At 45.1% G+C, this 23,864-nt stretch overlaps 2 protein-coding genes across 2 annotated transcripts in view; one reads left to right on the top strand and one right to left on the bottom strand.

Moving 5' to 3' along the window:
• Positions 1 to 13,107, bottom strand: part of Angpt2 (angiopoietin 2) — a 49,739-nt gene extending 36,632 nt beyond the window's left edge. The window contains exon 1 of the mRNA XM_055608492.1: positions 12,551 to 13,107. Within this exon, the coding sequence (XP_055464467.1) occupies positions 12,551 to 12,838 (288 nt within the window). The 5' untranslated portion in view covers positions 12,839 to 13,107. The remainder of the gene's footprint in view (positions 1 to 12,550) is intronic.
• Positions 1 to 23,864, top strand: part of Mcph1 (microcephalin 1) — a 195,804-nt gene that overhangs the window by 122,793 nt on the left and 49,147 nt on the right. The gene's annotated exons all lie outside the window — the stretch shown is intronic.

Raw genomic sequence — 23,864 nt, 5'->3', positions numbered from 1 at the left:
TGTGTGTGTGTGTGTGTGTGTGTGTGTGTGTGTGTGTGTGTGTGTGTGTGTTTTCCTAGTAACTGCTCAGGGAAGCCAGCTCTAGGAGAGAAGCTGATGTGAGCTATGTTCAGTGAACACACCTTTTGGGGGCGCAGTGCTATCTAGAAAGACTTACTGAAGGAAGAAAACTGTCAGAGTTCACAGAAGCAGGCTATACTTTGGAAAACATGTGTCTGCCAGTCTTTCCCCTCCCCCTTGATGATGGGAGAGGATGGTGGCATGAGAGTCTGAGGGTGGGGTAAGTTAGCAGCATCAGGTCTAAGTGAGCAGCAAGTGGACACTCTGGCCCTTCCTTCCATCCCCACCTCACTTTTCTATCACTTGAGTCTTCTGTTGTCTCCATTCTAACCCCTGACTATAACCTTGGGAAAATTTATTATATTTATCCAGTACTTAAATCGCTGAAATAATCTCTCAATTCAGAGTTCTCCCTCAACACCTCAAGAATGACCACCAAGACTTTCCCCTGGGACTATCTTGACAGGCCACAGGGGAAGAGGACACATTCAGTCCTGATGCAACTTGATGAGCTGGAGTGATGGAAGCTGGGGTGGATGGAAGAACAAGTTCCCCTTTTCTGAGGAAACAGGGAGGGGGAAAAGAGGGTAAGACTGGGAGGGGAGGAGAGAGGGGGCTACAAGGATGTAAAGTGAAGAAAATAAATAAATGAAGAAAAAAAAAGAAAAGATCACTACTCAGCATGGGCCCTGAGTGGCAGATTTCGTGAGAAAATAAGTTGATCTTGGAATTCACACCAGACTGCTTTTAAGTCATTCTAACAATATAGACTCCAAAGATAACAGTGAAAGGTATAACACATGGGTTTAGGAGACAAAGAAATATTGAAGTATTGACTTAACACATCCACCTGAACTTACACATGGGTATGAAAATTGTGCTATATAGCAGGTCAGTCTCCATTAACGGGGACCGGAGGGGCTCATTTCAGTGCATGCAACAGCATGAATGAGCCATTGAAAAAAATAAAATCACTGAGCAAAAGTATAGACTGCATTGCTCCACTTACATGAAATTTAAAACGTGGTTGCATAAACCTATAATGCCTAGCAAAATAAGGATTAACCTTGAGCAGAAAAACATCCAACCAGGGAGGGGAATACAGAAAACATCAGCTGTGATGGACTCCTCCATATGCTGGGCTGGGGTGTCGTTACACAGACATGTGAGAGTGTATCCATCAAAGCATATGCTCTGGGATAAATAGATTGCAGGCTGTGTAATTCACTCCTTGAAAAATTGAACTAAGTTTCACGGTAAAGAGCCTAAAGCAGCTGAGCCAGCAGTATGAATCAGAAAACAACAGAGACCTCATCTGGTTGGTGAATGGTGAAGTAGGGTTGCAGGGGCAACAGGACCTGGTTTGCTTCCAGGCCTGCTTTGAGTGAATGGCCTTTCGTCTTGATAACTAACTTGTCTATGCATCCTCCTCTCCCCCTGAAAACCTCGCCCGGACTCTTGTCTTCATGTCTCTTTGCACATGGGTCTTATGGCCTGGGGAGCAGCTTACATCTGTGATCCCGGAGGCTGAGTTATAGGGCAGTTCTGTCCCATGGGTCTCAGTGTTCTGCTTCTCAGTCTGGGCCATGTGAAGAGCAGTGCTCTGAGGGAGGACAGCCACTTGCTGCAGGGCTTGCCATGTGGAGGCCAGCCCCTGCCTTTCAGCTCCTGTCCCTCATTCAGCAGGACACTGCATATCTCTGCACTCACAGCCTGTTTAAACAGTCTACTAGAACTGGGTCCCCTGCTTCTCCTCCCTTGTTTCTGGCTTATTCAACATGACAGGTGTGCTCTAGAAGTAGCAGCTGTGACAGGATAGCAAGTTTAGGGAGCAAACTGAAGTGTCTGCTCTGTGTCCAGAGGATCAGCTATCTGAGACCATTGAAAATCTGTCTTACCATAGGAAGCTCTGAGGTAAAAAAAAAAAAAAAAAAAAAAAAGAATGTTGTTTTGTTTTCCCATCTGTACTGTCTCTTCCAGTGTCTCCCTGAGTTGAGGAGTTTCTTCTCTGAATGCAAAAGACAGTAGCTGCCTTACTTGGGTGTAAGTTGAACAAGACATGGAGATTCGTGGTATCACATGATTTGTGTTTAAAACCTTACAAGCAGGTACAGATTTGCCATTACTACCTCCAAAGGCAACCATATTTAGTACAGTCTGAAGTCAAGTTCTGATTAGTCTTCATTTTTAACTAAAATTTTTGCTCCCAAATGTCATCACTTTTTAAAGAACTTTTCACTGTACAATTTAGTTAAAATTATACTTGTCAGAAAGTCTTGTTAACCCTTTATTAAGGTCAAGTAAGTTTTTTAAAAGAAAATTTGAATCTGTTCCCTTGTAGTTAAAAATAATAAGGAATTTCACAAATATACCACAAATGTTAAAAAGATAATTAGCTTGTGGTTGGAATTTGATAGTTTTATGTTACTCAGCAAAATGTAATGTATTCTCTTTAGCAGCATTTTTGCACCAAACTTTCCCGTTAAGGATCCCGGTTTATTCAGGGAATTTTAAAGCTACATCTGTATCCAATAAGTACTCAAGATTCCAAAGACTAGATAGTCTAATAAAACTCAAGACTCCAGTTATCTTCAGACTAATGTTTATCATTATCTAGTAGATGCCCCAAAGATTGATATCATCTGTTGACTCTAGAAATTTAATAGCATTTTAAAAAATGCTTTCAGAAACCCAGGAAGAAATTAGAGGAAAAACTCCCTCTGAGTAATTCTGCATCTTTTCCAGCCGGCCATGCAGGGTGACTGGTTAGCTGCCCAAGATCCCTGCTAGAAGGTAGGATGCATCTATCCATTAACACCAATAGAGTTCTGACCTTGCTGAGCAACAAAGCATGCTGAAACACTCCTTCCCCTGTTACAGACAGACTTCTAAAGCCTGAGGTGATCGAAATACATTTAAAAAGAGGTAGCCATTTTAATAGGCTCACTGTGAGGCCTGCAAGTACAACCATGGAGAAGACACTTGTCAGACACACCTATCTCCAGAGAGGCCCTTCCTCAGGTGACATGCAGAATAAAGCCATCGCACATGCTCAGGGTCCTCCTGCTCAACGTGGAAATGTAAATAGGTACCGTAAGAGCTGAGCCGCTCTGTGGTCCGCCTAGGAGTTGGGTGGAACAAAACCTTTAAGTCATGAACTCTCCTGCAGACCTTGGCAAGCATGGCTCTGATCTGATACCACTAATGCATTTACCACAGTTGCAGGTGATGATTGTACACGTCCGACAGTGTGCGTGTGCCCCACTCTTGTGGGTACATGCAGCTGTTGTGTGAGCTCACCACTGTTAATGAAAGAAAGCATGTTCTGTTCATTGAGGTACAGAGCCCTGGCTCCAGCCAGGGACCTTAGCTGGAGTGAAGCGAGGAGCAACTGAGCTGATTGTGAGTGGCTAACCTGCTCTTAAAACACCACTGAGTGAGTGAAAGAAGCTACTAGGAAGGACTGCGTGTGTGACTCCAAGTACACAGCATTCTGAGGGACACACCTGAGGGAACTGGCAGGGATTGGTGGCTGTGGAAGACTGGCCAGGAGAGGGGTGGTTGTGTTAGAACATTGGAGACATGTTGTCTGATGTTCTAGAATGTCACAAAAATGTCACTGTACAGCTGTCTAAAACCACAGAATGGACTCAAGATGGCACCATGGCTGGTGGCTGATAAATAAGCGGTGCTGACCGACTACTTTTATCTCTTCCCCTCCAGTGGGGGATACTGATAACCAGGGAGGCTGTGTAGGCAGTAGCTGAGGAATCTCTCCTTCCATATCTAATCTCTAAACTATGAACCTGGAACTGTCAAGAACAGCACACACACGCACACGCACACGCACACACTCATACACGCTTGCAAGAGGCCACTGAAAAATCTGTACCTTTGGGTTATACTAGTAAAGTTAGCCCACTCCTGTTTATTTTGTGGTGTAAATGTGCAAACACAGACAACCCAGGAAAGTAATTCCAAAGCACATCATATAATGGTAATAGCATGGACACAACACATAAACTTTCTATACACACATTAGACCTCTCTCTCTTTGGTATAGAATGTCTCTATTCATACTCCGGACAAACATCAAAGGGTTGTGTCCCCATCCACCCCCTTTCCTTCCATTGCTTGTGTTTGGCAAAATTCCTGCAGCTGGCTCTAGCCAGAAACAAATTGTCTGAAACAATCTTAATGTTTTCACCCCTTTTCCTTCTGGTTGGTGGTCTTGACAGCCCAGAGGCCTCTCAGCCAGGGTGGGTGGGCAGCTTCCCAGCTCCCTCTTTCTCCAGCACATCTTGGAACAGAAAGCCAGACTTTATGCTAATGGCCTTTCAAAGTCTCATACAACCCAGCAAGCTATGCTGAGAAGGAAGGGTGGCCTCCTTGCTTTAATCCATGACTACTTCACCACGTGTTTCCCCCTACTTGCTGCTGGGCATTACTAGATAATCTCTTAGTTGCTAAAATGGAAACCAGTTTGTAGCAGGGTTCAGTGGGACACTGTTAATTGGTGGCCCAAAGAGGTGAGCCAAGGACTGGAGATGTGGCACCGTGGTAGAGCCTTGCCTGGCGCTGCCAAGGCCCAGAGTCTCATCCCCTACACCAACTAACAAGGGACCCAACATCCTGAGTCTAAATCCAGGCTTAGTCTTTGTCTTGCTTTCGGGAACAGTCGTGGTATAAAGGTGCAGAAATCCTCCTAGGGCCAGCTGATGAGCAGACCAAGCCACCCAGTAGACCTGAGCCCTTCCCCCAAGCAAAAGTGTCAGTGAATTAGAAGAGGTGTGTACACACAGCCCAGCCGTCTGTTCCTGACAGAATGTAACCAAATAGATGGGGAGCCTGGGTGCTTGCTTCCTTTAGTGCATTATAAATGTTCTCTCCGGAAAGGCACTGATAAATATTCAATACACAGAAACTACTCCTTTTCTGTGTGACTTCATTAACATGATAAAAACAATACATTTCCAAAACATTTTGTATTATCCTACCCCTTAAGAATTCTACATATTCTTTTTTTAAATAATTCTCCATTTTCCATAAAAAATATAAATATATATTTTTATAAAACTATATATTTTTAATTATGGGTTGCATTTTAAATTTAGTTTCTGGTTTCTATGTTTGTTTGCTTGCTTTGTTTCTTTCCCTCTCTATATTTTTTTTTCAAGACAGGGTTTCTCTGTGTAGCTGTCCTGAACCTGGTTGCATTTAAAAAACAAAAACAAAAACAAAAACAATGACTGTTGATTTATTATTTTCTAGCATTATCAACTTGATTCCAAAGTTTATTCACAGATGTGAAAGGTTGTTCAAACAGAGAACTGAGGCAGAACCTGAAGCAGAATAATTGCCCTCTGAGGACCCTCCTGGGGACAGGATGTTGGGGCACCCTATAATTGGTTCTCCTTGGATTACAAAGATAATAGTTCTTACTTTTGGAGTAGTGCTGGGGGAAGGACTAAGTCCACTTTTCAGAAGATTTTTAGGAGGTTCACATTTTTTGCCATTCGGTAAACACTAGATTTAGTATGTGAATGCTAAGCTAGCATACCAGCCCTAGAGTTTAGGTGGAGGAGGGCAAGTTCTGCCTATTGTTTTCAAACCATATACCAAACGGTCATTTTTAATCCCATTAAACTGAGAAAACATTAGCTGTCAGGATTGCCCACGTTTTAACTGTTTTGTTTTCCTCAGATCACTTGGTTTTATGCTATTCCCATCTTGAACATGCTTGTCGTGCTGTGTCCAGCCATCTTTGGTCCTGCCCCGGCTAAGGATGCTGTGTGGGAGAGAGTCCAAGTGACTTTCTAAGTCACCATGGAAGGGGAAGGACCGGGAATGCTTCCCGAGAGAATATATTGTTGGTCATTCACAGTGAGGTATGGGGAATCAGGGTTTTTTATCTGTCATACACTTTCAGAAAGGGCCTGGGGTCTGTGTGTGATCTCCAAGACTTTGCACACATGCCTCCTCTAGGCTGTTAGAGACAGTCCTTGTTTTTACTGACTAAACTACAAAGTAGAATATCCTGCCACAGCTTACTACAGAAGGTGTACCTGGTGCCTTCTCTCCCACCCCCTGCCCCAACTCCCCATTAGTTGCTGTGCCACCGTTCTCACTTAGAAAGGATGGGAAGTCCTGCCTGCCCACATGGCAGAGCTGTCCATTGAGTGGGAGATGCGCTCATGTTAACTGACTGGATGTTGGCCAGCTTGCTGAACCTTTCAGGTTCACTTCCTCTTTACCTCTAACTAAAAGTTAAATTATTGTCGAGTCTGGCTATATATAAACATTATCCTTCATTCCATACACTTTAAAATATTTGTCTGTGGACATTTATTTATACACTGTTGTGTTTAATGGTTTCTTTGAAGCTATGTCTCATATAGCACAAGCCTGGTGTTGAACTTCAGAAGTACTGTGAATTGGCCATTTCAGAAACACATCCACTTAGAAATAGTTGTGATTTTATTTTATGAGGCTTCTTTCCAGTGAACAAAGGCTTTACGCTGCCCTCACACACTGTCATGTAACTCACTCACAGAGCTCTAGCCTCGAAGCTTCTTTCTCCAGGCGTGTGTTTGCACCCTCTGGATGGTGCAGGGCTGACCTCATGGGTCCCTCCAGGCCACATTCTCAAGCAGTCCCCTCTCCTTCCACTTACCCCAGCACCCAGAGTAAATACTTGGAGCCCTTCAGTCAATATTTTTTGAGCAAATAAATGAACTTTAATGGCTTTGACCCCAAACGAGAAACACCTCCAGATTAATGAAGGGGTCTGCTGGTATTCACTCGCTCACGTCAGCAGGCTTAGAAAAAACATGCACTTCTATCCAAATCCATATTCATATGCCCCTCTCCGCTGTGCCTGGCACCTTCCCAGCTGAGGTGGGTTCCCCTGCAGTCGGAGGAGGGCTACACACTCTTTCTCTGTCTGAGCTCCTCATGACCTCTGAATCACACAGCACAGTGTTGTCACACCAATGTAGAAGCTAGTTTACAAATACCTGTGGGAGACTGCACACATGCCTGGTTAGAGATACCAAGAAGCCTTAAAGTGAGCTCGTGCCAAGCAGTTATCCCACTTCCTGTCCTAACGTTACTGCTTCAGAGATAAAAGCCTCGTAGGAAACTGAGTGGGTGTGGTTATAGCTCGGAGAAGGCTAGAATGTACAAGGTCCCTCACGTCAGAAGAAGACACAGAGGAAAACTGGCCAATGCCTAGCTCAGTCCTCTTTAACTAGAGTAAGCCACTGGGCTGACAAATGAGAGCCTGTTTTTGAAGAAAATAGCTGGTACAGTCAACTATTTGCATCTGATACAATCAGGCTCATACACACACACACACACACATTCACAAATTCACACATTCACTTTATCATAAAGTGATAGAAAAAAAATCTTCACATTTTGGTACATGACTTAAAAGTACTCTGCCCGTGGTCCATTGCATACTCACTGTCTTGATCCCAACTCAGGAAGTCCCCAAGCTATCCCGTCTGTCCTCATTTCATGGGCAGTTATGGAAAGATACAAAGTTCCTCCTTCCGTTCCTGTCATTACTGTCAACCCTTGGGCTCTGTCCCTTGCGTTTCCTGTCCTCCTTGCCCCCACATCCACTAGGCTTTAATGCAGGCACTGTTTTTACCTCAGTCCTCTCTTGCCTTGATTCTGCCACAGGCAGAAGTCCTCTCCTTCCCCCTCTTCCTTTAACCCAGATGCAGCCTGGTACCTCGTTTTTGTTCCTTTCCCCCAGTTTTTCTTCCAGGCTGTTTTCTTTGTCACCTGGTAAACCAAGAAATATTCTGGTCGTGGTGTAATGCCACAGTCTGTATGGTGAGAAGAAAAGCCACACATCTTCACATTGCCCGCTGTAAAGAGCTAGTGGAAAAACCTAAGTGTGCACCCCAAAGGACCGAACCCACCTCACCATGTAGTCCTGGCTGTGCTACAACTCAGATCAGGTTGGCTCTGAACTCACAGAGATCTGCCTGCATCTGCCTCTTGAATGCTGGGATTGAAGGCATATACTTTTGATTTTAACTTTGCCTATATCTTTCTTAATGTCTTTTATTGTTTATTTAATGATAGGATCAGTTTTAACTATTGTCTTTTAAAATACAAATATAGAAAAAATTAACAATTTTTTTGTGTGCATAGATGTATGTGGTGTGTGTTTGGGTATACATGTGGATGCCAAAGGCAAATATTGGCTTTCTTTTTTTAAATTAATTTATTTTTTTATAAACTAGCATTTATTCACTTTGTCAGCTATCTTTCCTATTCTCACTGTCCACTTATTTATGGATCAAGGTCTCCCACTGAACTTGGGTTTCACGAATTCAGCTAAACGAACTGGCCAGCCTCCACTAGGGGCCTATCAGTGTACTACCCTCCGAAGGCTAGAGTCATAGATGCATGACACCATGCCTAGTTTTCACATGGGTCCCAGGTATTTTCATGCTTGTGTCACAACTAGGCCACCAACTGAGCCATCTCTCAAGCTCCAGTTGTTAAGTTCGTTTATGCATTTGAATAAAATAAGCAGCACGGACCTTATCTTTGTCAGCTTTCAAACAGAGGGGACTACCTTTCAGATAAACTTCCAGATTGAAAGGACTACCTTTCAAAAAACTTCCTGTTTGTTAACTGTATAGACCCATTCTAATTAAAGTCAATGGACTTTCCAATATCAGCACTCAAATGGATGGTCTCCTGTTGAGACAGGAAATGAGGTATAAAGGAAGCCAAGCCCTTCAGGCTGATCAGGTCCATAGGGTGATACATAAATAGTTAATCCAGCATGCCTGGCAACCATCTGTGATAGGCAGAGACCTCCTGACTACAGCATACAAACTATACTTCCATGTTTGGAAAACATGTATCCTTATGCACCAGGAAGAGCTGGCACCTACTGTGCTGGGCGCACTCTCCCTGCGGCAGCACAAGCTGTAGTGAAAAGTTACACACTGCACTGCACCTGCACTCTTCAAATACACTACCCATCTCAAATGCACTACCCTAGTGAAGCCCATCCCCCTCATGCCTCAAAACGATGATGCTAACATAGAGTGACCACACTCATAGCAGTGGTTTCCCTGAGGTCTTAAAGAGTTTAGTCATCTTAGCTAAATGCAAAAAACAAAAAACAAACAAACAAAAAAACCCAACTTCTGATACTAATCGTATACTTATCTCCCAACGCATTGTGTAACTCCTGGAGGTACAGCTGCTGTTCTCCAGGCTGCAGGGCAGCACAGTGACCATGGCTGTCACAGAGGATGGGAAGGCGTCTGTCCCATCATGACCCAGGCTCTGTATTCTTTCACAGACAGGTAGACTGTGTTGCCACTGTGCTTGGTAAAACACACGAGTGCGCACATGCTCAGACGGACACACACACAGGTGGGAAGGGCCTGAAGGGCTGGCTGAACTCCTCTACAAACCCCTCATCATTTGTTTTTTCCAGTGATAGTTACATTTTCAGGAGCATAACTGTCGTGTTCCCGCTGCATTTCGGCCGATGAACTGCAGTTTCCAGACCTTTCTTCCAGTTTATCTTACTATCGCTTTTAAAGAAAGAAAAGGCTTGCTGTTTCTGGACTGTCCTCATGTTATTTAAAACCCAGCCACTTCGAGGCGGGTGGCAGAGGAAATGTTTACATCAGGCTAATAAGCATTAGCTGTGTTTTTCAAGTCACTCTGCCTTAAAGTGGCGGCAGGGTTCATAGCTGTTTATAAAATATACGGCATTCGGTAGCGTGAAATAGTTGTTTATTTCCTTTCCATATTTCCTCTTGTTGGGGAAAAAAATACGTTTGACCTACCAAAAAAACAATGCATGTTGGTGAGCTGGGAGTCTGTGTAAAATGTGTTTGAAATCACTGGGACAGAGGTCTGTCCTCACGTTTAGTTGATGATCACCTGGTTGGATGGCATCTGGCAAGCAGGAGTTTGTCTTAGCCTTGCTTAGCCGCTCCAGGGAGAGTGCGCCTTCCCTGCATTGTTCCATTCATGTGCTCCCCCAACATTCATTCAGAAGGCTGACACTTCCTTTGCATGACAGATTAAAGGGGCAGTGTGGGCTCTTTTGATGGTGTCCATGGAGCTTTCTTAGGCTGAACTCCTTGAGCTGTTCTCAGCACTCAGAAACTGAAATGCTATTCATCTGCCAAACTCACCAAAAATCCTTCTCTTCCTTCCTGACAAGTTTTGAAACTCCTAAACGCTGGATGGTTCTTTGGTGAGTTTCGTGTGCAAAGCAGGGAAGACAAGGAAATAAGGAAACATTTTTTAAAACAACTCAAGAAAAGACACATAACAATGAAACCAAATCATGCTTTTTCTTTGTGTGATGATCTATAAATAGGTGTTGGTCATGTTTAGTTACCGTGCTTATCTGTGGTTCCATTAGATGTTATTTTCTTCCCTAAGAGAACGGTAGTGTTTATTATTGCAGGTGCCAAAACCCGGAGGCAAAAAACAAGCAGGGAGATTTCATTTAATCATTCCGAGTGGGTTTCATATTTACTTTTTGCTTTTGTTTCCACGCCTGGAGCCCATAAACCAAGTGAATGAGCTGGCAAATTGCCTTTCTCAGGTGCAGCGTGAACAGGTGTTGATGGGAGCAGGTGCCTTGCTGATGGGCAGATAAGCCTGCAGCCACCCCTCCTCGAAAGTCAGCCAAAAAGCTGAAAGAGGGGCCTTTGAAATACCACCACCTACTGTTCAAATATTTACCAATAGACCCTGGGAAGGAGGGATTGTAGCCACCTGACTTTGAGTCCCTCCTCCTGTTGTCTGGAAACCACACAAGAGGGTTGGTTTCCCTGCCCAGGAAACACAAGCCCAGGTATCCCCAGCCTGGGCTCCACCGGAGCCCAGCATATAAAATGAGCAGCGTTGTCCTGTGGCAAAACTTTTTTTTTTTCCGTTTGGCAACTGTGTATCTTAGCAGAGGACTTGGTAGTCGGCAGAGTACAGTGTTTACTAGAAGGCTATGCCTCCCTCCAGCCCACCCCCGAGGAGATCCAAATCCTCAACACCGCAGTAGATGGGGCAGGTCCCTGAATGTGAGCAGGACAGTTCCCGAAGAACTAAGCAGACTCCTGGGACCCCTCCCCACCCCAGGCATGGGGACATGTGTTGCTGGACATTAAAGTTCTGTGTTCAGACATCTGTGAATTTTGGAAAGGAGAAAAACTGAAGAAATCACCCAGGAAAAAAAATAGACACTGAGGAGGATTTTTCTGTTGTGCCTCTAGTCCTGGGCAGTTTTTGTTTTCTGTTCTTTAATTTGAACAACTCCCATCTCCCCATAAGAGCAGATCTGGCAACGCTCATTCATTGAGACTCCGGGTTCTAGCAAGAGCCTGCCCACTTCAGAAAGTAGGAATATACATGAGAAATGCAGATTGGGACCCCAGCCCTGTTCTCAGATTAAGGAAGGGCGTCAGACCAAAAGATTATGGTGACATCTGAGAAAAACAACTTCTGCCTTTCTGGGAAGAAGTACTAAATGAAGTCCACTGGCTTTTAAAATATTTATATGACTTTAAATAATTACCTTGTAAGCATGTGATGTCATTGTCATAACGTGTAACGATTCATCTACTATCTACATGCTTTGTTTAAACTTCCTGTGGAATACATATGGTTCACATAAAGAAAACTCCAGGGTCATTTGAGGTTTTGTAGAAAACAATCATTTGTGAAAGCAAAACAGACCTTTCGATGTCTTATTTTGGTTACGCTCTATAAAAAGGCCATGAAACAGAGAGATCATAGCAGCCCCAAGAACAAACTGTCAGACCCTCTCAGCCCAGCATGACTTGAGCATAATAGCCCCACGTGGGGACAAGCTCAGAGCCTGTCTCCGGGACTGAGCAGAGCTGCAGTGTCTCCGGGACACTTGGGAAACACAGCCCCGTTTCCAGATGGCAACCCCTTCACGGCGCAGCCCTGAGACTCTGAGAACACGAGGTTGGCTTTATTTAATTTCCTCTCTTTTACCAAGAGTCATAATCTATTTTCGTAAAGAAATTCAGGAAATTGGTAAAGCACTTGACTCCATCCGTTAAGTGTCCGTGATTAACGTGATTGTCACGTTTTTCCTGGCTCCGAGCTGTCTTGTTCACAGCCTCCCTTACAAGCCTACAACCCGCTGAGAAGATCCTGGTAATCGGTGTCACTTAGCCCCAGCTACTCAAACAAAACAGCATGGGAGATCTGCAGAGAAGCATACTTCCTCCGCCCGGCTAGTAAAGATTCCTAAGTTCAGGGGCTTTTCTGAACAGAATCTGGCATTCTTTTCAGATAACCCATTTGTTGCTCTTCACTCTGTGGCTACTTTACTCCAGGGCAGCACAAAAGGAGCCATCCTTCACTTAAGGACACTTGCAGTCTGTCTCAGCAGCCCCCGTCCCTGATAAGACCAGGGCTGCCAGTTCTCACCCAGACAGCCAGCCCACCACCGTCCTACCTTCATCAGCCACTGCGTGTTGTTCTCTAGAATGTTCTCCAACACCTGCAGCCGCTGTACAGAGTCGTCGTAGTCAAGGGGTGCATCCCTCTGCACGGCATTGGACATGTAGGGGCTGGAGGAAGATCGGCAGCTGTCGGTCTCCGGCAGCAGGAATGTGTAGCTGCAAGGTCCGTTCTGGACCTGGTACTGCCTTTTGCCCGTGCTGTCCACACTCTTCCTAAAGTTATTATAGGCTGAGGCCAAGACAAGATCACAGCCAAAAGTCAGGAAAACAATCTGCCACATTCTTTCTTTCTTTGGGTTATAAACTGTGAGTTCAGCAAACTTGCAGGCGCGTAAGCGTCGTCCTGAGCCCTCAGCTGCTGCCTAAAGCCCAGGGCTGTGCTGTGGGAACAAGTCCATCAGTGTGAGCCTTCTCCTCCCGTTCCTGAAGCAGGCTTGATTCCCAGCGCTGCCTCTTCCCTTCTGTCCCGCACACAGGGAGCTGTCCTGCAGAGGAAGGAGCAGCCCCGCTCACTCCAGAGGTCTGCACAGACTCTTTGTTTCTCCCCTGAGTCTACAGTGTCAGTATCCGAATCAATCACTTTCCTTCCCTTATATGATAAGTTGATAAGAGCAGCCAGACATGTGCAGCCAGCCGCTCCGCCCCCTGGCTCACCCACTATCTTCCTGTAGGGGGTCACTAGCCAGGCAACAGGAACAATCAGAGTGCAGTGCTTACTGCCCCAAAGGACTGTGCACTGCAGAAGCCTTCTGGGAACACAGAGCAGCCACAAGACCCCTGGGCATGTCATAGGCACCACCCTAATTATTTCCTCGAGAGAAGCTGGGGCTCTGTTGTCTGTCTGCTCATTTGCAGGCGAAGCTTGCAGGCTATTGGAGGTAACCGCTTTAATTTTAAAGCACAGTGAATGTTTCTGGGTTTTCCTTTAGGAATGAAACTATCGCTATATCAGGACTTTGGTTTATTTTTGTTGCTGTAAATATAAAGAGCAATACTGGCCCTTGTAAATTGTGCCCTTCCAAAGGGAGGTAAAATTCTGTTGATATTATTTGATATTTTTTAAACCATTAGCTATGTTATGTATAATTTTTATTTTAACCCAGTTTGATTTTAGTAAGTCAAGTTATGAAGATGGTCTCTCAGCTCTTACATGTTTGTACCATAAAACAAAATATTTATTTAAATATACAAATAAAACTTAAAATACCTTGGCCTGATTAATGTTCTATTAAGTTTTGATAGATATTTATATGAAGTATATCAAGAGGGAACATACACTTTTTCCTTTGCTGTATCGAGGTTTGCTTGGGGCTCATCGTTCTGAACATGCTATTAATTAAATTAGTTCCAGTCAGTGGGCTCAGGCAAATCACTTTCCCCCTTTAATTAAGCTCTAAAGCCCCTGGCCATAAAAGTCAGCGGCTGCTCTGACTTCTAAGGCACTTCCAACTGCGTGCGTGGCTTCGCTGGTCCAATGTCACTTCCCTTCATAACTAGAATGTAACACTCTAGAGATCAGTACTGCGCAAACTCCAGTATCCCACGAACTGACTCAGGACCATGTCTGCCTCCAGAAAGCCCAGGGCAGCTTCATGCTCTGCATTCCCAGTTTCTGGGGAATGCAAGACACATGATTTCAGGTCATAGGTGAGTCTGGAATCTGCGCAGTGAATTTTGTTTTTCACAGAATCTGTTTGGAAGAGACCTAACTAAATCTTTATAAAACACATCCTGTTAACAAATACCCCCAAGTGGGCACCAGAACAGGGGTTCTCATCCCGAGATCCATGGGCAGAAATCACAGGGTCCATAAACTTGGAGAAGAATGCACGTGTGTGTGTCAGCAAGCCCTAACTGAAATTCAGTTCTTCTAGTGTCACTGAGAATTGAGGAGCCACACTTTGCCATTGGTGTAGGCACACCCTTCCTAAAGACACCTTAAGCCTTGCACTCCGTAGAAGGGACTCACAGGCTCAGAAACTACCAGCAAGTTCTTTGGTTCAGAAAGGCCATGATCTGGACAGTTAGTCGGGGAGGGAATTTGATTCCTGAGGGATGCTGCACAGCTTACTAATGCTCAGCCCCACTCAGAACACCTCAGAGGAGATCAGGCGGCCTCAGCTTCAGCCAGAGCACGATGTGTACTTAACAAAGCTTAGCTGCCCTCAGCCTCTGTGTTCCTATCTGGAAAATGGAGACTTTTTTTTTTCTGTATGAAATTTTCTGGATTAAGTTGATATGTAATTGGCACAGCTTAGAAATGCCAACTCCCTTTCTTTACAGGCTTGCATATTAAGTGGAAATGAGTTTGCTCATCATCAAAACAGCTCTGTGGTTAGGTACTTAGAATCCGACTCAGTGCAAGGCAGAAGCAATGGGTGCAAATCTTTCGGTTTTGTTTGTTTGTAAAAGCACAACTCAAGGCAATCATATGGTTTAGGTTGGACCCATTCGATTGCGTTCCAGGCAAATAGGGATGCTTAACAAGAAGGGACGTGGAAAAGCAGATGTGCCAAGTACCGAGGCAAGCACTCTAAAGGGCATGGCGACACTCACATCAGGACTTCTGGTCCAAAGGGGTTCATGGGGCATGGAGGAAAGGAGACCATAGGCCGAGGGCTATGAGAATATATAGGAGAAGGTGGTCTCAGCTCTTGGGGACACCAGGAGCTCTTGCTGTGGACACTGCCCTCATCCAGTCCCCTGAGAACATGGCAGGAGCTGTTTTTTGTAGGTTCTGACATGGAGATTATTAATAAAGTGGAGTCGGCAAGACTTTGAGGTGGTGGAGGTTTCAGGCTCTATGGATTCCCCCAGCCACCAGCAATCATGGCAGCCTACAGGCAACCCCCAGCCTGCCAGAACAAACAGGCACCCTCAAGGCTTTCTTCATGAAAACAGCACTTTACATTTTTTATCTTCATACCATGAATTGGTACTTTTGGGGTTTTGTTTTTTGTTATTGTTGTTGTTTTTTCAGTCATTTAAGAATGTAGGAACCAGAGCATAGCATAGTGGCATGTGCCTGCAATCTACCACCCAAGAAGCTATAGCAGAAGGATTGTGCGGGTTTGAGGCCTACATAGTTCTATGCCAGCCTGGGCTACATAGAAGCTCTCTCTCAAACAAAACAAAACATACACACACACGCGCACACACAGCTAGCTCATACACCCAAATGAGTTATGAATTAGAAGCAGGAAGAGAGTTCAGCAAATCCATACCCTGGAGATGGAGCATGTTCAATAAAACCACTCACTGTTGAGTGTATATCTAGCATGAAAATAAGGTCTTTCCTTAATAGTGTGACACATGCTGGGGCAAGGGGCTAATACAAAGCCCCATGGGGGGAAAATGACACTTTTGAAGCTGGTTGTAAAGTGCTGAGAATGTGCCGCCATCACAGAGCAAAGGGTGGCAGTGTGGCAGCCCTAGGGCCGCAGGAACTCAGAGGGGCTTACATAGTCAGAATTGCAGCTAGACTGCAAAGAGGAGCCGCAGAAGACCCGCATAGGACACAAACCCCAGGGGTCCAGCAGAGACCAAAAGGGCCCAGTTTCCTCTCCTGCCCAGGCTACAGTGGTTCCCACCATGGTTTGGGCACTAACTTGCTGAGACCCTCCCGTCCTTTTCTGTGATTCTCAAAGCATTCCTTTTCCATTGAACCTCTGGTTTCCCCTTCCCAAACCCCACCCCCCATCACTTGATTGCTGAAGCAGATGACGGTACAAACTGGGGGATATTATCACTGACTTCCCAAAGCTGTGCTCAGCCCCAGTCAGTTCTGTGGAGCAGCTGTGTATGGTGCTGGTTTTCTTAATTATGTGTATTTTCTGCCATATTGCATGTCATCAGCTGAAACCATGGAGCCCTGTTTACCCTTCTAAGAACTGTCTTCACTTCTCATTAAGCCATTCGATGGTACCAGGAAGACATAGTTACCTGTTTCCAGAAACAGGTAAGGTCTTCTGCAAAGACCTTTAAGAGAAATTTTATTAATTCCTTGGGGAGTTCATACAATGTACTTTGAACATATTCACTCATCCATAACCATCCTGTCCGCCCTCCTACCCAACTTCAAGATGATAATGGTAACAGTTTCCTCATCTTCTTCTTCCTCCTCCTCTTCCTCCCCACTTCAGTCAGCCTAGTTTGTGTTACGCAGACAGTCTTGAGAGCAGGGCCTGCCCTGGCATTGTGGCTAACCTGACAGGAGTCACATTATTAATAAAATAGTAATAACAACCGATTCTTCTTCAAATGCCAATAACTCTTCAGCTCGTCGTGGGATTTCATGCCCACCCCATGCTGGGACTCTGGCTGGCTGCTGCTTGCATGAGCCTCATGAACGCTCTCACAATCACTGTGAGCTCACATGCCCTGTTGCATCTGGAAAGCACTGCCTCCTTGATGTTATCAGCCACCTCTGGCTTGTACAATCCCTTTACACAGTATTCCACAAAGAACCCTGAGCCTTGCAGGGAGGGATGCCTCACAAGGACTTTTAAGCACCACCATCCCATGCCATCACCGCATCCTATTCAGCTGAGGTAAAGACTACAGGGTCTCCTATAGACTCTGGCTTCCCCAACACTTCAGGAATCTAATCCCTCGCAGATCCCCTGCTGTCAGAGTCATGGGGTCAGAGTGGTCAGAGCCTCTGGCTTGGCCAGAGTCACCCAGAATATTATTGTCTCCCCATGCAAGTGGTGTCCTCGGAAGCCAGGTACTCCCCATTTTAAAATCAGCACAGAGTAGGCAGCTTCCATGGGATCCATGCCAGAGGGCATTTGTGAATAGCTCCCACGGGCTTCACTGTTGCTGTGAAGCAGTTCACAGAATGTCACCAGGAGTTTTGTCCTTGTCACATTGAGTGGGTGGACATGGGGTCTCTCACCTGACCCAGGAGAGCGTTAAGCCCTTACCACACAAGGAACATTTTACAAAAGCCTGTGTTGTTTAAAAACATACTCAGAATGCTCAGCCTCTGTCAAGCGTGGGGTTTCCTGCACTTGGATCTGGATCACCATCATTGTCTCCAGGCCAGGCAGCCCCTCCAAGCCAGTCCCCTGCCTGTAGCCTCACCAGGCACAGCAGAGTCCTCTCTCTCCATGCCATCACTGCCTGCAGCCCTGGCGTGCTGACTGGCACAGGCACATCTGGCCAGCTTGGCCTTGACTTTTGGAAAGTGCCTTGTTGGTATGTGAGGGCCTCTCAGTGCTGAATTATCCTATGATGTGAAGCTGGGACACTGTGTCTTTGCAGTCAGATGGTCACACTCGGGACTGTCAGGCGCCTGGCATGTGAGAGTAGGGAGAGAACTAAGGGACCTCTTGGCCATGCCTCCTACTGCCCTTGGCATCTTTAAAATTGTGGAAATAGCCGATACGTTTTCTATGTACAACTCAACGTTCATTTTCAAGGAAAAGCATTAGGCGCACAGTGGACATAAAACTTGTCAGGGAAGTTTTCTACTCTGTCTCTCTCCAAATTGTCTGAAGTCATTAATGAGAATCAAGGAAGCAACTAGCACACACACACAAAGGGAGGGAGATAATAACATTTCAGCACTCTACAGCGGTCCCCACACAGTGATACCTTGGCCTGGCTTGTTTCTATCCAGCATATGTTGACGATCTGAAGAACACAATGGCCGACTGTGGCCATCAGCAAAAGCGTCAGCACACCAACTGCCACCACTCCCAAGCTGCCAGCATAGCCACATGGAGCCCAGGATCTGGGGCACTGTGAGGTCATCCTCAGCTGCAGATTTGAGAAAAAGCCCCCGAGAAAGCCCCTGAAGTTACTAAGAGTCCACAGAGACGCACACAGACCCATCCATCCCTCCATCGTTTGTGCCTGTTAAAGATGAAAAAATCAAGGCTCACTGAGTTGAAAAGCAAAGACTCCTGTCAGCCAAGCGCATCCACAGGCACTTCTTTTTCCCTAGTGGTAAAGGCACTGGACTTAAAGACACAGTGCGTATATGTGTGCATGAGAGCGTGTGTGCAGGCATGGGTCCTCCTGCTTGTAGAGCAAATACTATTACCAAACTGTAACCTCCGTCCCTAAAGCAGTAATTTTTACTCCAGTTTTAACAGCTCCTTTGGAAAGGACTGAGACTTTCTGTTTCCTGCTGGCTGACACCCTATAAGGCACTGATATGCATCCTGATGACTAAATCCACGTCACAACCCAAAACTGAGGTTCTGGGTGCTCTGTGAAAGTACACACTTGTGGGAATAGTGAGGCTCAGTGATCCTCTGTGTGAGGGGACAGCCTGTGGTGCCCCACTAGGGAGCAGTCTTGTGTTGAGTGCACAAACCCACTCAGCAGTGGAGACTCAGAATCCAAACCCTGCAAACCCATCGTGTATCCATGCTCCGGCTAAGTGTATATTCACATTGACCCCACACTTTGAGAGTGAAAAGAATATGATGGGCCTAGAAACTAAACTACAGTGCCAATTGGGACACAATTTCTGTTCTCATTGGAAGTGGATGTGTGTATATTTACATGTGTTTGCTGAATGCACCTAGCATTTGACATAAAGGAGCTGGCCCAGTATCTTCATGAGATCGTAATGAAGTCATCAGCTTAGAATCGGGCACTGTCTCTGTGGGATCCACCTCTGTGAGAGGTGAGGAAGTGAATATTGTTAAAATCATTCTCTGACAGCCAAAGGAGGGAAAGACCGTCTGCCAGATGTGTTTTCAGGCCACTTCCTTTCCTGGGAAACAGCCATTTCCGCCCACTGCCAGCATGTTTTCATCCACAAGTTGCCGGTGACAGGCCCATCAGAGGAGCACAGGATCTGTAGCGTGGGCCTGCCACCCCTCAGTCACCATCTTCATCCCAGCTGTGCAACTGCTGTTCGGCAAAGAACTGCAGACCTGGTATGTCGGTGAGTTCGAGGGAGAGGCTATAAAAGGGTCACATGACCGCTTGGTGCCTGCCATTCCTGTTGAAGTCATACAGAAAAGGCACCAGGTGCTCACCCAGCGTAACTTATCTGAGTGTTTACTGTGAAGTCATATCTGAAGGACATGCACGTAGAATAGATTTTTTGTTTTTAAAGAAACTTGAAAAGATTCTCATTGTTTACAGTTAGCACCATCAGGACCCAGCAGTGCATCCTGGTCGAGCCCTTTCATATCTGACATCCACACTTGCGAATCTCCCAGCACCCAGACTCGAAAGGGAGAGCATTGTATTTGTTAGAAACTTAGGAAATGTGCTAGTAAATGTTTTTTTAAGATTGCACCACAAATTCCTCGAATTTTTAGGAAGATTTCAGTTTATATAATCATCCTGTTGTATAAAGTTATCTCAGACATTGTTTGATTTTTAAATATTTTCATTCTAATATTTTTTGTGGAGTTTTATCACTCCATCAAAAAAACAAATGTCGAAAGGGTCCAGATACAGGTCACAGGGTGGAGAAGACAGTGAGTACCATTCTCCAACGATGAGTGAGTGGCAGCCTGACGTTTCTGTGTTTCCTCTGTGGTGGGAGAAATGGGGAACATTCTTTGTAAAGGCCTCGTGTGCCAGTGATCACAATCTCACCCATGACCTGAATTAAATCCTTGCTTTGACACAGTAGTTGATATTTTTGAGGTGGGTTTATTACCTAAAATTTTACTCTAAATATTCCTAAATCCATTTCGACACACTTTTGAGAGTTTGAAAAGCTACTGCTTCTGAGAAGTGTGTCCAGCCTCTCTTCAGAGCCATTCTAACAAACTGCCTGCATCTCCCACAGAGTGAGTTTTCATTTGGAGGTGGCTTAATGCCATCTAGATTAATCCTTTTAATATATATTTATACATTTTTATCTTAATTATTGAAAAACATTTTTAAAAAGAGATAAAAATGCCATAATAAGTATTCACATTTAGATATATTATCTCTCTTGGTTATAAATTAACATAAATAAATAGCTTATGTCAAGGTTATTTTAAAAAATGCACATGACCCTCATTTGGTATTCCCATCCATCTGGCTGAGTTAATACGAAAACTCTTTCTGTGGGAACTTACATTCAGTTATGGACTTACATGGACAAAGTGGTTTTTAAAACACTGCATCACAACTATGATAAATAGTTGAACATAAAAGTTTTAGTCATCCTTGTAAACAGTTATGACGCTGTGCTTAGGTGTGTCAAAGACCCCCTGCTGTCCATGTCCCGGCATGGATCCAGTTGTTTCTTGATGGCCAGGTTTTCCTGGTTATCTGCCTGGGCACTCTGTGCTTTTCTTTCAAACTCTGCCTTAAGCCCCTCGTCTGGCACCCACTAGCATGTCCTCCAAATGATCTTGTTCCAGGAAAGGGCACAAGTCAAAGGCTGACACAAAAGAGAAAATAAAAGGAAACAAAGATCACAAAGAAAGAACAGCTATAGCAATATTAAGGTACCAGGTTCCTGACATCTGTTTCCCTTGAGAGAAAAAAAAAAAAAATGCAATGTTTTCGAAGCTTAAAATACTATTCTAGTAGGATATTTACAGGAAAAGAAATTATGTACTTTCTCCCAAAATTCTGATCCTTTTAAATGACCATATTTTTTTAAATTTATGTACTGAAAGTCCTGGTTCACTACAATAAAAAAAAAAAATGCTCACAGAAAACTGCAAGAGACAGCACCTATTACAGAACGTTAAGAGCAAACCCACGGTGAATACTCACCTGCTCCCCCTGCTGGTCTCCTAAAAAGTGACCCTCAGAACTGTCATTAAGGTCATTAAGACGTTTAAGATGTAGGCCCGCTGCAGCTCTCATCAGTAGCCTGGATGCTGTCAGTCAGAATGCAGAATGGCACAGCCTAGACAGAGAGAGCCTAGTGTGCACGCACACACAGCAGTGCAGTTACTGCCCACAGGAGGCGAGCCATGCTTTATGACAGAAGTCTGTGTTGTCAGTCTCCAAAAGGAGTGGAGTTTGGGGCCCAACTGCCTGCAGCTAGATCCCACTCTAGTGAGGCAGAGTGGTGCTTGGTGGCACCTGCTGGGCCAAAGGCATTGCTTAGTGGCACCAGTGGTGAACTTGGTGCCCCAGGGAATGTCCTGGAGGCACGTGAAGGCTAAGTGAACTGCTGGAATGCCTTCAATGTTGATTTTGATCCTGACTGTTTACTTAGTCAAAAAGAAGCCGTCTCGCCAACCCTGACTTACCCCATAGAGCAACCTAAACTGAGAGAAACTACATTCCACACTGAGAAATTTGTTTGTGCAATATAAAAATGAAAAAAAAAAAACAAACAAAAACCAACATTATGGGCATTCAGGGAAACTAACTGTAAGTGAGCAGAGGTATGGTAAAGGTGTGAGCTTACAGATGTTGTCTGGAATCTCACTCCTGTAGTCAGCTAAGCAGTCGACTCTACCCGCTCAAGGAGAGTTTGAAGCAGGGATTAGCCCACTCTGATCTGGAAAGGACTCTGAGTGAAGTATGAGGAAAGGGTGAGACAGGGTAGAAGCAGGGAGGCCAGAGACGCTGCTGCACAGCCCCTCCCCCCCCGCCCCCCCCACCGTGGGGGGACAGATATGGTGGCCACAGCCTCTGATGTTAATCAAAGCTTGCAAACATTTGAAAGGGAGACTCAGTGTGGCTGATTAGGATTGGTTTTTTTTTTTTTTTTTTTTTTTTTCTCTGTCACTTGAAACACTTAGCAATGCTGATTAGGAGGTGTAAATCACTGGATAAGTGCTTGCCCAGCATGAGCAAATCCGAAGTAGCATGGGGTGTTTGGAGGCTGGAGGATGAGGAGTAAGAAAGAAAACATCTTTAAATGCTGGACCAAAGAATGGTTTTAATAACATGAACAACATGATAAGACAATAATAAAATATTAGGCTTATCTAGTATTATGGAGGCTGGGAACAGAAGCCACGATAGACTTTTCTGAAGGCATCCCTTACTGGTGATATCAATTCTCTCCCACCCCAGTTGTGGTAGAAACTAATGAGAATCCATTTTGTGCCTTCACCACAGCTCTCAAAATAGCTTGACAGTGCCTTAATAAGGTGACTGAGCAGCTCACAAACAAAAATAAGAAGAACACAAGCAACCCCGTGCCATTAGAAAAGCCAATACCCAGGAGCCAGGCCAGTAAAGCCTTCACAAGGGGAAGCCCGTGGACATGGTTTACCAAGTCACTGCACTTCTTACTAGATTGGTCTCTGAGGCTGCTACCTGGAAGGTACTAGACTGAGGTTTCCAAGTCAGTGCTAGCCTCCTTAAACATTGTAACTGTCAACCCTACACGTGACATGGAGAAGAGGAAGCTGTCCCTTACTCAAGAGTGCCATGGCTGGATTTTCTCATGCTAAGTGCTGAGACTAATTCCATCATTGGTGCCTCACTGAAGGCTTAGCAGGGTAGGCTCCGTGGTTTCTGGAATGCTGTTCCTCGCTGTAGTTTCTGCTCTAGAAGAAATAGGCAATGAGGGGAATAAAGAAGACCCAATCCAATTAGTAAAAAGGTAAAAGAGCCCGCGGGGTATTGTATATGATTTTAAAGTAGGGTCTCATATGCAGAATGCAATGTGTAGCTTTGTACCTTTGCAGTAATATGTCATTTGAGGCCCTTTGTTAAGGGTTGGATTGTATCACTCCTAAGTCCAAGTCGGAATTCCTATCTCCAGGGGCCTCAGAACTTACCTTATTTGCAGTTATGGTCATTCAGGTGTATTAAATTAAGCTGGAATCATATTGAAGTAGTGTGGGCCTCATCCAATATGGCTAGTATCTTTACAAGAAGATGGTTGTGTGGAGACAGACATCCTCTGAAGATGCCATGTGACATTGGAGGCAGAGAGCAGGTGACACCCCCAAACAGCCACCAGAAACCTGGGAGAGGCCAGATAGGATGACAGATGTCAGGAGGGGCCATCCCTCAGGCATTCTGGCCTCCAGACCCTTGAGAACACGAACGTCTGTTTCTTAACCCCCTCAGTTTTGTGGCAGCTGTGGTTGCCGTGTTGAACAGTGTCTAAAACAACTCACGTTACAAAGGGCATTACCATCTGCTTCTACCACACTAGCCACCTGATTTTTCATGCTTCCTGCTTAACCTGGGGACATTGGGCAGAGGGGACCAAGGAGATCTCACTTTGTAACAATGACAGTAGCCATGCCCACTTCTTGCAAGACTTCCCCGAGAGAACCACTGAGCTGCAGTTGCAGTGAACCTCTAAAGGCATGGACAAATTACCATGGCCCCTTGGAAGCTCTCCCTGTCCTTCCATGTGTCAGCTCAGGGTCACTGCACTTGAGGTACTGGGTGACAAGAGCAAGCCATCTT

The sequence above is a fragment of the Psammomys obesus genome, unplaced genomic scaffold, assembly GCF_907164565.1.
Source record: "Psammomys obesus unplaced genomic scaffold, mPsaObe1.curated_primary_1811, whole genome shotgun sequence".
Lineage (NCBI taxonomy): Eukaryota > Metazoa > Chordata > Mammalia > Rodentia > Muridae > Psammomys > Psammomys obesus.
The sequence above is the reverse complement of the archived record's forward strand: the minus strand, read 5'-3'. Positions and strand labels throughout refer to the sequence as shown.